The sequence below is a fragment of the Bos indicus genome, chromosome 18 (assembly GCF_029378745.1).
Source record: "Bos indicus isolate NIAB-ARS_2022 breed Sahiwal x Tharparkar chromosome 18, NIAB-ARS_B.indTharparkar_mat_pri_1.0, whole genome shotgun sequence".
NCBI classification, from domain to species: domain Eukaryota; kingdom Metazoa; phylum Chordata; class Mammalia; order Artiodactyla; family Bovidae; genus Bos; species Bos indicus.
This window is the reverse complement of record NC_091777.1, coordinates 65,696,363-65,709,221: the sequence shown is the minus strand read 5'-3', so window position 1 is coordinate 65,709,221 and position 12,859 is coordinate 65,696,363. Positions and strand designations below refer to the sequence as shown.

Here is a 12,859-nt window from a genome sequence, read left to right as displayed (position 1 = left end):
GAGTTCTGATTCTTTTTACTGAAATACTGTATTCATAAGCCAATAACTGGACATTAAAGATGTTCACAGCTGCTGGAATATGTCTGCATTCTAGGCTGTCACTGAATAGATAGGGGTATGTTCATACGTAAACATTTCTACATACACTGAACTTCTTTGTCTGTGTTTAAATTAACAAAGATTTCACAAGATTTAGATATTTAAAAGGGCTCTTAGGGTTCCAATAGCATACCCAGGTAAGGTTTTTTTTTTACAGGCAATGATAAAGTACCATAAGAGAAAAAGAGCACAATACGAAAAGTACAACCAATAAAAGACAAATGGATAAGTTGTATTTCATGAAAGTTAAGAAATTCTACTCTAGGGAAGATACTGTTAAGGAAACCAAAGCCAGAGACTTAGAGGAAAGATTGATTAAGTGTATATCAAATGAGTCATTTGCATCCAGAATATATTAAGAAATTGCAAGACAGTTCTTTTAATAGTAGGCAAAAAACTTTGATCAGATAATTCACTAAAGAAAACATATGATGGCAAATACACAGGGAGAAATACTGAACACCAAGTCATCAGGGAAGTGCAAATTTAAATCACAATGAAATACTACTAGACATTCCCTAGAACGGCTAAAAATATATGGCCAATATTTTACATACAAAACTCAGCAAAGATACGAAGAAACTGGAAAACACACTCCAGGAAATGTGAAATGGCATAACTATTTAGAATACAAGGTGGCAAATTCCTAAAAAGTTAAATATTTGCATCAGCTTCCAGCATGACAGTGTGAGGAGCTTTGCAGGCCTGCTTCCCAGGGAAATGGGTGAAAATTATAAAAACATCATTTAAAGCCTCTGGAAATGATCTGAAGGATATACAGCAAATGAAGAAACATTTATTTAAGAAAATCTAATACTCAGGTAGAAAAGCAAGGGTCAGTCACAGTTGAACCTTGCAAGACTTTTCTCCACTGTGAACTTTCTGGTGCTGTATAAGGTTGAAACGCTGGCTAAATGATTTCCCACAACTGCTGCACTCATAAGGCATTTCTCCAGTGTGAATCCTCCGATGCTTAACAAGGCTGGAGCTGTGGCGGAAAAATTTCCCACATTCCCTGCACCCATAAGGTCTTGCTCCAGTGTGAACTCTCTGGTGTTTAACAAGGCTAGAATTCTCACTAAAGAATCTTCCACATTCATTGCACTTAAAAGGCTTTTCTCCAGTGTGAACTTTTCGGTGTTGCACAAGGCTGGAGCTTTGGCTAAAAAATTTCCCACATTCGCTGCATTCATAAGGCCTTTCTCCAGTGTGAACTCTCCAGTGATTAATAAGGCTTGACTTGTGGCTATAGAATTTCCCACATTCGCTGCACTTATAAGGTCTTTCTCCAGTGTGAACTCTCTGATGCTTCATGAGGCTTGAGTTAAAGCTAAAGAACTTCCCACATTCGCTGCACTCATAAGGCCTTACTCCAGTGTGGATTCTGTGATGCTGAACAAGTGTGGAATTGTGCCTGAAGGCTTTTCCACATTCACTGCATTTAAAAGGCTTTTCTCCAGTGTGGACTCTCCGGTGTTGAATGAGGTCAGCATTGCGGCTAAAGAATTTTCCACATTCACTACACCCGTAAGGCCTTTCACCAGTGTGAACTATTTGGTGTATAAAAAGGTTGGATTTATGGCTGAATAATTTCCCACATTCACTGCATTCATAAGGCTTTTCTCCCGTGTGTAGTCTCTGGTGCTGAACAAGTAAGTATTTCTGACCAAAGGCTTTCCCACACTCACTACACCTGTAATGCCTTTTCCCAGGGGGAACGCCCTCCCCACTTTTGGTGCTCCTACATGGCTCCCCTCCACTAGGAGCCGCCTGAGGCTTGGGAAGACCAGAGCTTCCTGGGGAGACCTTCCCGTTCCCCTCATGCTCTTCTCTGGTTGAAGGTTTCTCTCCAGAGTTCGGGTCCTGGTGCTGGTGAAGGTTTGCTCTGTCGGCTTCTACACAACCACTCTGCTCGGAAGGGGCCTCGTCAGCCTCTGCTCCGCACCAACAACCTGCAGGTGCAGAAACACCGATGAAGTGTCTGTGGAGTGTGTGGACTTTGGCGGGACAGGGCAGCACCCTCGCACACGTCTGACACGGGCAGTAAGGGGTTCCTGGGGCCCTTCTCAGGTGTCGCCTTTGTCGCAACTTGCCTTCAGCGGCAAAACCCAAATCTTCCAGTGACCTTTAGCATCGCCACAGCTTAGGCGGCAAGTGTCACCCATTACAGTGAGCATTGCTAAGGCTGTTGAGATACCACAGCATCAACTGTACTGTGACCTGTGACGCGCCCTATTTCCAGTTGTGTCAGTTTCCCAACACACGGGCTGGAGCTCCCTGCCCAGGTGCACTGGTGTAAGGAGGCTGGTCCTCGCACAAGCAGCCCTTGTCCTCCCCTGAGTGTGACCTAGTTATGTCCAAACGCACCCATAATATCCCATCGTGCCTTTTCTAGTACTCTCCCTGTTGGGAAGCCCGGTACAAAATAGCCGGTTGGAGGAAGTCCTTGGGAAAATGGCGAAGGGCCAGAAATACCCCGGCTTGATGTGCCCGGGCAGAAAAACATCTCCTGCCTTTGGTTATGCCCGGAGCCAAGATTTAATGATAAATATTCAGGATGTTGCTTGAGAAAACGGGTTATGGGATATCTCATGGGTCACTTATAGCACGCTGTCCTTGAAATATTTTTACTGATTAGGTGTTAACCCCGTACGCGCTCTGCTGGCTGTATACTCTAAGCTCTTTGTTCCTACTTCTATAAAAATGCTTGACTGCAGAAATAAACTTGTCAGGCCTTGCAAGAGACTGTCCGAGTGTCCTTCTTTCAGGTTCGTCACTTCCAAGTCCTGGGGAGAAAATCCCCAACATTCCCCACCAACAAAGGCACCTGCTGACAGGTCCTCATCCTCTGCTTCCCCCTGCTTGTTGGAGCCCACTCTCTCCAGTGTGACCCCCGCTTCCCCCCTCGGCAGGTAGGGACTACCTCTTCAGACCTGTGAGCACAATCAACTTTGTTTTTTTCCCTTAGGCTCTCCTGTGTTTCCTCTCATGGCCACAGCTGACTGGCCATGTCATAAAACAGTAGAAAATGAGGCCACTGTCATCGAGCACTGCAGAGTGGAAGAGAGGGTAGGTGACAGCCCTGGCAGCTGAGAAGTGGTCAGCTGAGGGAAAAAAGATGGAAATCAGCCTTGGCCCCTTGTCTGACACCAAAACATCAGGGCCTCCTGGGGAGACTCCTGGTGCGAACTCATCCCTGGGTTCACCCCCACGCTCCGCCACCTCCCTCCAAGTACCTGCTGGTGTGGCTGTGGTTGAGACTCCCCCGGTAGGCACGCAGGGCTCCCCCCGCTGCTCCAGCTGAGTCATGGCATGGGTCCTGGACGGTGTGAGTCCTACAGAAGGAACAAGGCAGGAGGGTCAAAGTGACCCACTCCTCAGCAGCCCACAGGAACTAAGGCTGAGTGTAACCAACAAGAAGGTGGGGAAAAGATGCTGCAGAAACATCCCGGTCAAGCAGTGGCCAGGTCAGCGCCTCAATTCCTGACACAGGCAGATCCCACATCAGCCAAAAGAGGAGGGCCCAAGTTGGGTGTTGGACTGCCGTGGATCTCTTTGGCATCACCAGGCCAGGGAGAGGCCAGTAGCATAGGACCCATCTGATCGCAACACTTGGGATCCCCAAACCCATTCCTGCACAACCATGGAGCAGCTTGGGGACAGAAGTGGGTGGTGCACCGGGGCTTGGCTGTTATACCTACTCTAGGACACAAGAAAGGATGCAGTACCCACAGACCAGCTTTGGGAGGGATGGACCTGCCCTTGGAGAGGGGAGGAGCTGTAGGGGGCAAGGACCTTACCGAGAGACGCCATCAGTGAGAAGGTCTCCAGCATCACCCCACAGTACAGGAGCCTCTGGGCCTCATCAAGGAGCCCCCACTCCTCCCAGGAGAAGTAGACAGCCACGTCCTCAAAGGTCACTTGGCCCTGCCATGATGGGGATGGTTCAGCTTACATGCAGCTTTCTTTCCTGGGACTCTAACCCTCCTCCCGCGCTCCCCACCTCAGTGGAAATACCAGGCCCTGGTGCTGCTGATGTCTGCCCTCCTGGCCACCCCAGCAATCACCATGTTCTGCTCTCAGCAACAACAGGTGGGGGACAGGTGTCGCCTGAGCTCTGGTGCTGACCTACAGAGCCTCACCCTTCTGCAAGACAATTCACCCAGGATCCTTCAGACTGGGGTTCCCAAGAACAACCAAAATTGAGTCCCCTTCTCCTTTCACCCCAGTACAAGGGCCTGGGGCCATCAGCTGGCACTCTCTCCCAACATGCATATTGTTCTTCACACCGCACGTCCCTCATGGCCCTGACCCTACTTGGCCCTTACCCTGGCTTCATCCTCAGCACCTTGAAACCTGGAGTAGATCCCAGGTACACTCAGCCCTCTTCCACTCTGTGTTACAAAGCAGTCCCCTGACCAGTCTCAGCACCTCTGACACTTGTTCAAAGCCCAGGTCCACTTGTCGCACATCATGCCCACCAACAGTCCCAGGGGACCCCGTGTGCCTTTGTGCTGACCTCCAGGCCCTCACAGCCATAAGAACAAGAGCCTGGGGAACGCACAGCTGGATGAATCAGCAGTAGCACCAGCTTTGCTCTCATCTCCCTGCCTGGTCTCCACCTACATCTCAGGTCCACTCCCCATGGAAATCCAGCCTCCAGCCAGATCCTCCTCACCCCTCCAACGCCTCCCCACCATGACCATTACACTCCCCTCATGTGTTTCTATGAAACCCAGCACCCCATCCAGCAAGAGACCCAGTCCTCAGCCCCACACTCCTCTCCCTTGTTACCTAATGCACTGCCACAGGACGTGAAGGTGCCCCCTGCCAAATCTGATCACAGCTCCATCCTGGCCCACGCACCATCCACACTGTGGGTGAGTCCAATCTGAACCCTTCACCTGAACTCCAGGCTGTGTGTCCAGGTGCCCAGGGGAGGAATCTGCTCGAGGATTTCTGGGTTCAACAGCCAGAATCTAACTCTTGCCACCAACTTGGACGTGGTGGCACTTCCCTCCTTCTAGCTACTGAGGTCAAACATCTCAGAATCACCTGACTCTTCCTCTTTTCTCTCCCAACCTTCCACATCAGATAGCCTGCTCAGACCTACACGGAAGAACAAACACACACTCCCAACACGTTGCCCACCTCCACTGCCACTACTCTGGCCCATCTACCACCACACTCACCTGGGCTATTGTAGTAGCCTCCTCCCTGGGCTCCCTACACTCGACTGACTGCTTATTAAGCCTGGCTCAGATTTGTTCCTTTTTCTGCTCTAAACCTCCTGTGGCTCCCACCACCCTCTGAATTGAGGCACACCTCTGCAGACCACCATTCCAGGTCTAACTTCTGCTTCTTGCTGTTTCCACCACAAATGGGGGGGACCTAAGTTTGCTAGGCATTCCCAGCTCAACGTCGTCTCTAATATGTTCCAACAATCACTGTGAATGGACTCTCTTCTAGGCTTCATGCCACTGGCTGCCAGAAATGGGAACCAAACCATATGATTCCTGGTCTGCACTCAGGGACCTGATCTTGGATGACCACCTTCCAGGGATCTTAGATGGCAGGGTGAGGAGCGTAGCAGGTAAAACGAGTCCCAAGATGCTACGATCCTGGAGCCCAGGCAAGTGGGAGGTGAAAAGGGTAAGGATCTAGGACACCTATCACTTACCTCTTCATGGTCTGGAAGCCACTCCGCAGCCACAGCAACCTATGGAAAAGCCAGGCCATGAGAAGCAGGCAATAATATTGGGCCCCAACGGCTCAACCAAGGTACCTCAGTCCTCGGTGATGCATGCCTCTTAACAGCTGTGTAATCTTGGACAAATACTCAACCTCCCTGTGAAGTGTTGTGATCCGTCAAATGTGGATAATAATGGTGTCCACCCAAGAGGGCTATTGTTTGCTCATTTCTATCAAGTTCTAACTATCGACTCTCACTGTCCTCATAAGTGATGCTTCTGTCAGCATTTCCTGGTTGGTATTAAAAATGTACTTTTTCAACATGCCTTTATTGAAGATGTTTGATTTAATCAAATGCTTAGCAGGATATTGATATTTCAACTAATTATTATATGTTAGCTTGTTAAAGCTGCGTTGTCTTAACTGCCTATGTGTTATGTATATACATACATATGTACATATGTATTTTCACCAGTTAGTGTTAAATGAGTATTTCATAAACTCACAAGATAAGAAACTGGGGGATTAGGCTTGAGAAAACTGAGTAGCTACTAGTCCAATTGGCAACTGGCTGCCTGGTATACACCCTCCTGGAGGGAAGCCTGCTAGAGGCCTTGCCACTGGAGCAGTGACTCATGCCTTCTGTCCTAAAAGCTGGGGCAACTTAGGCATCAAAGGAGATGCCCTATTAGCCTACCTGAGTGTTCTTTTTCTCCACGAGGGGAAAAGAGGGCCTGCTGAGCCTGAAGTGGCAAATCTACACCGCTGACCATCTCAGTCTCCAGCCCAGACCTGGGTCCGCTAACTATTCCTCCACACCAGCCAGAAACACTTTGGAGCACAGGAATTCACACCTGTGGCCCACCCTCCAGGCTCATCTGAAATAAAAACCTTAACATTCTTCCTTCTAAATATAAGCCCCAGTCCATGCCACGGACCAGGCCACCCCCCACCATCCCTTGGATATCTCCAGCCCAGATCCCTCCCTGGAACTCCGGAACCCCTCAGGTGAGCAAGTTGCCCATGCGACACCTCCACTCTGGGAAACCTCAGGGTTATCACGTCCAAAATCCAACTCCCAATCTTTTCCCTGAAACCTGCTCCCTGCAAACCAAAAAACAGGTTCGTCCTTCCTTTCCTACATTTTCACAGCCACAGCCGGTGCAGCAGGAAATCCTGTCTGTCCCGCTTTTAAAGCCTGTGAGAGACCTGATCATTTCTCCCCTCTCTGGCCACGAGCGACTACAGTCCAGAGCCCACCAGCACTCCATGGTATTTACTTCGTCACAGGTCTTCCAGTCTCCGCTCACACTCTCATCACCCCTACCCCTGTCTCTTTTTCCCTGCGAAGACTTTGGACAATTTTGACACACAGATTGAGCCTCTCCTCTTCACAAGCCTCCCTGGCCACTGGCGGCCGCACAGTGAAGGCCCAGCTGCTGCGGCTGCCTTGTCCCATGTGACTCATCCTCTCATGCGGTTGCGTGCAGACTCCAGACAAATCTCAAGTTTGAGACTCTCAGTTCAGTTCAAGGCTTTGATCGTGCCGGTCCCGAGGCCTGTAACCCTTTCCGAAGCCCCATCATACTGGCTGACAGAAATACGGCCTCTCACCCACGATCTCCTTACTGACCTGGACCCAGGGGCCTGAGCAGGGGACGATCAAGAGGACCTTTATCATCTAGTGGGGCGACGGCGGTGAGAGACCGGAGGACGAACATTTACCTCAGGCGGGACTTTCAGAGCGGCCGCTGCCATCGGACTCTGTGGGCGGAGCAGGGCCAGGAGCTGTGGACCAGGTCGGGCCCCACGCATCCCTGTCCCGGAATCGGAATCAGGTGATTCCCGGGCGCCGCTGCTGAACGTCAGACCCGCATTAGTGCTGAGAAGAGAACGTTAGCCTCCTCCGCGCCTTCCCGCTCCCGTCACCCCAGTCCAACACCAGCTTCCCAGAGCCTCTCATCAAGCACACAGACCCAAGAGACCCCCGAAAACGACCGCCCCGACTAGAAGGCGGAAGTCCCGCCCCGCGGATTCCAACGGGGAAATATCTGCGCTGTCGGCTGAGCACCATCCCCGCAGGAAGCAGCGCCTGCTGGGTAATGTAGTTCACTTGCCGCCAAACCTGCAGGAAGTGGACCGGTAATAGGGCGGGGCTGGGCGCAGCCGTTTGCTCGGGCCAGTTACCGCATAGCCCTTACCTCATAACCGTTACCGCGAGACAGCTGTGGGGACCGTTAGTTCCAGACCTAGGTAAGGCGGTTAGAGGTCCTGCTGGGCCAACCGGCCAGGTGCTGGTCCTCTGGTGGAGAGTGTGGCAGAGGGTGGCTTTCTCCCGGGGACGCTCCAGGACTCATGGCCTTGTGGCTGCAGGTGAGCTGAGGGGCACTGTTAGGGGGAGGCAGGGGCCGTGTCCTGCGGAGCTCCAGAGCCCTTGCCACCGTGGGCCACTGGTCTTGAGTGGTACCTAGGTCCTGAGGCAACGGGGAACCTCTCTGCCATCCCTGCCTTCGTGACCTGGTGTCAGCAGCAGTGTGCATGGGTTGCAGTCCGCAGGACCCTGGGACGCAGGTACACTCCACTCCCGTTGGGGCATCTGAGGAGCCTGAGGGCTAGCTGGGTCCTGGGCACCTGGCTCCCTCAATGATGATAGCTGTGCTGAGTCTGGGGACCTGACCTTGAGTGGACTGCCTGCTAAAACCTGCCTCTTTTGCCCAGCCTGGGCACTGGCAGGAGGACCCAGGTTGGGCGCAGGATGAATGTTCCCTGACAGGATTATGGGCCCAAGCAGGAACTCTCTGCTCATCAGCCAGGACCTAGACCTTGGAGGGTGAAAGTTGTGCCCTGGGCTCTTGCCCTTTCTTGTCATAACAGAGAATAACATTCATTTGATGTACGTTTATAGAAACATCATTTGATCATGACTTGATATCAAGAACGAGTGATCTGAAACCAAAATTTTGCAACAACTGTCAGGTTGGTTTATTTCTCTTCCTCAATTCTTGTCTCATCACAACAAAATTTGGAGCAATGGACCGAAAGGTGTAGGACAAGTTACAGCCTGGTTCAGGCTCAGAGAGATTTTTTTATTAGTTTCACACTCCCAAAGGAGTCCTCCTCATCCTTCCAGTCAAGCCCTCTTGGCTTTCCCCTTTTATACTTCCAGTCTTCTCCTTTTTAGGCATCAGTGAACTAAAATGGACTGGAATGGACAAACTTAATTCAGATGACCATTATATCTACTGCTGTGGGAAAGAAGCCCTTAAAAGAAATGGAGTAGCCCTTATAGTCAACAAAAGAGTTTGAAATGCAGCACTTGGGTGCAATCTCAAAAATGAAAGAATGATCTTGGTTCATTTTCAAGGCAAACCATTCAGTATCACAGAATCCAAGTCTATGCCCCAACCACTAATGCCGAAGAAGCTGAAGTTGAATGGTTCTATAAAGGCCTATGACACCTAGCTGCTTCTGCTAAGTCACTTCAGTCGTGGCCGACTCTGTGTGCCCCCATAGACGGCAGCCACCAGGCTCCCCCATCCCTGGGATTCTCCAGGCAAGAACACTGGAGTGGGTTGCCATTTCCTTCTAGAACTAACACACAAAAAAATGTCCTTTTCATCATAGGGGACTGGAATGCAAAAATAGGAAGTCAAGAGGTACCTGGAGTAACAGGCAAATTTGGCCTTGGAGTACAAAATGAAACAGGGCAAAGGCTAACAGCTTTCCCAAGAGAACACATTGGTCATAGCAAACACCCTCTTCCAACAACACAAGAGATGACTCTACACATGGACATCACCAGATGGTCAATACCAAAATCAGATTGATTATATTCTTTGCAGCCATAGATGGAGAAGCTCTATACAGTCAGCAAAGACAAGACTGGAAGCTGACTGTGGCTCAGATCAAGAATTCCTTATTGCCAAATTGAGACTTAAATTGAAGAAAGTATGGAAAACCACTAGGCCATTCAAGTATGACCTAAGTCAAATCCCTTACCATTATACAGTGGAAGTGACAAATATATTCAAGGAATTAGATCTGATAGAGTGCCTGAAGAACTATGGACGGGGGTTTGTAACATTGTACAGGAGGCAGTGATCAAAACCATCCCCAAGAAAAATAAATGAAAAAAGGCAAAATGATTGCCTGAGGAGGACTTACATACAGCTGAGAAAAGAAGATAAGCTAAAGGTAAAGGAGAAAAGGAAAAATACACCCATTTCAGTGCAGAGTTCCAAAGAATAGCAAGGAGAGATAAGAAAGACTTCGTTAAGTGAATAATGCAAAGAAATAGAGGAAAACAATAGAATGGGAAGACTAGAGAACTCTTCAAGAAAATTAGAGATACCAAGGCAACATTTTCATGCAAAGAAGGGCACAACAAAGGACATAAACAGTATGGACCTAACAGAAGTAGAAGACATTAAGGAGAGGTGGCAAGAATACACAGAACTATACCCAAAAAAAAAAAAAAAAAAAAGTCTTAATGACCCAGATAACCGTGATGGTGTGATCAATCACCTAGACCCAGACATCCTGGAATGCAAAGTCAAGTAGGCCTTAGGAAGCATCACTACAAACAAAGCTAGTGGAGGTGAAGGAATTCCAGTTCAGTTCAGTTCAGTCACTCAGTCATGTACAACTCTTTGCGACCCCATGGACTGCAGCACGCCAGGCCCCCCTGTCCATCACCAAATCCCAGAGTTTATTCAAACTCTCATCCTTTGAGTCGGTGATGCCATCCAACCATCTCATCCTCTGTCGTCCCCTTATCCTCCTGCCCTCAATCTTTCCCAGCATCAGGGTCTTTTCAAAGTTGAACTATTTCAAATCTTAAAAAATGATGCTGTGAAAGTGCTACACTCAATATGCCAGCACATTTGGAAAACTCAGCAGTGGCCACAGGACTTAAAAGAGGTCAGTTTTTAATCCAATCCCAAAGAAGGGCAATGCCAAAGAATGTTCAAACTACCACAAAATTGCACTTATTTCACATGCTAGCAAAGTAATGCTCAAAATTCTCCAAGCTAGACTTCAACAGTGTGTGAAGTGAGAACTCCCAGATGTTCAAGCTGGATTTAGTAAAGGCAGAGGAATGAGAGATCAAATTGCCAACATCCGTTGGATCATAGAAAAAGCAAGAGAATTCCAGAAAAACATGTACTTCTGCTTCACTGACTATGCTAAAGCCTTTGACCGTGTGGATCACAACAGACTGTGGAAAATTCTTAAAAGATGGGAATACCAGACCATCTTACCTGCCTCCTGAGAAACCTGTATGAAGGTGAAGAACCAATAGAACCAGACAAGGAACATCAGACTGGTTCCAAATTGGGAAAGGAGTACATCAAGGCTGTATATTGTTTCCCACCCCTGCCACCCTTGCCCCCATTTATTTAATTTATATAAAGAGTACAAGATGTGAAATGCCAGGCTGGATGAAGCACAAGCTGGAATCAAGGTTGACAGGAGAAATATCAATAACCTCAGATATGTAAATGACACCACTCTATAGCAGAAAGCAAAGAGGAACTAAAGAGCCTCTTGATGAAAGTGAAAGAAGAAAGTGAAAAAGCTGGCTTGAAACTCAACATTCAAAAAATTAAGATCATGGCATCTGGTCCCATCACTTCATGGCAAATAGATGAGTTGATAACGGAAGGACTGATGTTGAAGCTGAAACTCCAGTACTTTCGCCACCTGATGCAAAGAGCTGACTCATTTGAAAAGACCCTGATGCTGAGAAAGATTGAAGGCAAGAGGAGAAGGGGACAACAGAGGATGAGATGGTTGGATGGCATCACCAACTCAATGAACATGAGTTTGGGTGAACCCCAGGAGTTGGTGATGGACAGGGAGGCCTGGCGTGCTGCGGTTCATGGGGTCGCAGAGCCAGACACGACTGAGCAACTGACTGAACTGAACTGAACAATGGAAACAGTGACAGACTTTATTTTTCGGGGGCTCCAGAATCACTGCAGTTGATGACTGCAGCCATGAAATTAAACGACACTTGCTCCTTGGAAGAAAGGCTGAGAACAACAGCAACTCCTCCTTTTGGTTATGTCCTGTGCAATGTGGGGCTTGTACCCACCACAAATCAATGAAAGGGAATACAAATGGACATACACTCAAGGCTGATTGACAATTATAAATTATATACAAGCAGGCTAAGTTGTTTATATCTCCCCATAGTTCCACCTATGATAATTAGATGTAGAATATTCACAAACCCTGTATCAGCTCCTAACTGCCTAACTGGCCAAGGTTAGAGAGAGCTCCTGTGGTCATTTTGTATCCACCGTGTGCCTAGGGTACATGTGTAGCAGTTGAAAAGTCTCTGCAGTTATTTTGTAGCATATATGTGAGCTCTCCTGGGTGTGTCTGGGATGGAGTTTAGAGATCAGCTTGCATCCCTTTCAGCCAGGCCTCCCCTCATCCCCGCTCATGTCTTTCTACCCAATACAACTAACCACACCCCTCCCTCACTTTTCAGTTTTCCTTAAAACTTTTAGGAGTCCGGGGTTTGGGGTATGAGGAATCCATCTCCTTACCTGTCTCTGCAGTGAACCTTTCACTGCTCCAAACTCCTACGTTTTGGTACAATTTGGCCTCACTGTTAGTGGGTCACACAGACTTGCACTGAGTAACGGAGCTGCAGAGATGACGGTGGAGTAGTAGTGAGGGGCTCTGCCAGACGGTCATCCAGAGAGCATCCTTATTGTAGATGGGCTTGCATTTCAATGTCCCTGCGCAGCTGGTGCTCCAGTCTTTCATTCTCTTGAAGCACTTAAAGAGGATCTTGAGAACCACAAGAAAGTGGTTTCCTTAGAGTGAACCAATTATATGTTACCAAGTTTCCTTTGCCAGTGCGATGCCCAATATCAAAAACTTGGTGATGAAGCAAAGACTGAATGTAGGCGATGACATAGTCAAAGATCCCAAAAAACAAAAGCAAACCAAAAACCATACCAGCACATGCACTACTCAATATGGCCTTGGCACCTAGCAAAGGAATTTTATCATCAAAGGAGTACTAGCTTTGGCATCCCAGGAAGGGGAGATG

The 12,859-nt window shown here is 48.6% G+C and overlaps 2 protein-coding genes across 4 annotated transcripts in view; one reads left to right on the top strand and one right to left on the bottom strand.

Annotated features, from left to right (window-relative positions):
* Positions 1 to 452: 452 nt before the first annotated feature.
* On the bottom strand, positions 453 to 7,830 carry LOC109572121 (zinc finger protein 773-like). Of its 2 annotated transcripts, none has more exons than XM_019978665.2 (5): positions 7,516 to 7,830; positions 5,780 to 5,818; positions 3,900 to 4,026; positions 3,336 to 3,434; positions 453 to 2,051 (listed from the first exon to the last, which is right to left on the bottom strand). In XM_019978665.2, exons 1-5 carry the CDS (start codon positions 7,603 to 7,605, stop codon positions 940 to 942), a joined length of 1,467 nt encoding a protein of 488 aa, XP_019834224.2. In that variant the 5' UTR covers positions 7,606 to 7,830; the 3' UTR covers positions 453 to 939. The 2 variants fall into 2 exon arrangements, with proteins under 2 accessions (XP_019834224.2, XP_070627987.1); XM_070771886.1 differs by having other exon boundaries at positions 7,424 to 7,525.
* An 82-nt stretch (positions 7,831 to 7,912) lies between these two features.
* Positions 7,913 to 12,859, top strand: part of ZNF772 (zinc finger protein 772) — a 40,885-nt gene continuing 35,938 nt past the window's right edge. Inside the window, exon 1 of one of the 2 annotated variants that reach the window (XM_070771882.1) lies at positions 7,913 to 8,163. In XM_070771882.1, coding sequence (XP_070627983.1) covers positions 8,146 to 8,163 — 18 coding nt within the window. In that variant the 5' untranslated portion in view covers positions 7,913 to 8,145. The remainder of the gene's footprint in view (positions 8,164 to 12,859) is intronic. The other variant, XM_019978673.2, reaches the window with a different exon arrangement.

What these genes read in the sequence shown, in the direction of transcription:
- LOC109572121 (XM_019978665.2), bottom strand. Translation starts at nt 7,605, where the DNA reads ATGCGTGGGGCCCGACCTGGTCCACAGCTCCTGGCCCTGCTCCGCCCA. An exon ending in GGCTTCCAGACCATGAAGAG is followed by an intron (nt 4,027 to 5,779) that starts GTAAGTGATAGG and finishes CCATCATGGCAG; the next exon opens with GGCCAAGTGACCTTTGAGGA. An exon ending in CTCACTGATGGCGTCTCTCG is followed by an intron (nt 3,435 to 3,899) that starts GTAAGGTCCTTG and finishes TTCCTTCTGTAG; the next exon opens with GACTCACACCGTCCAGGACC.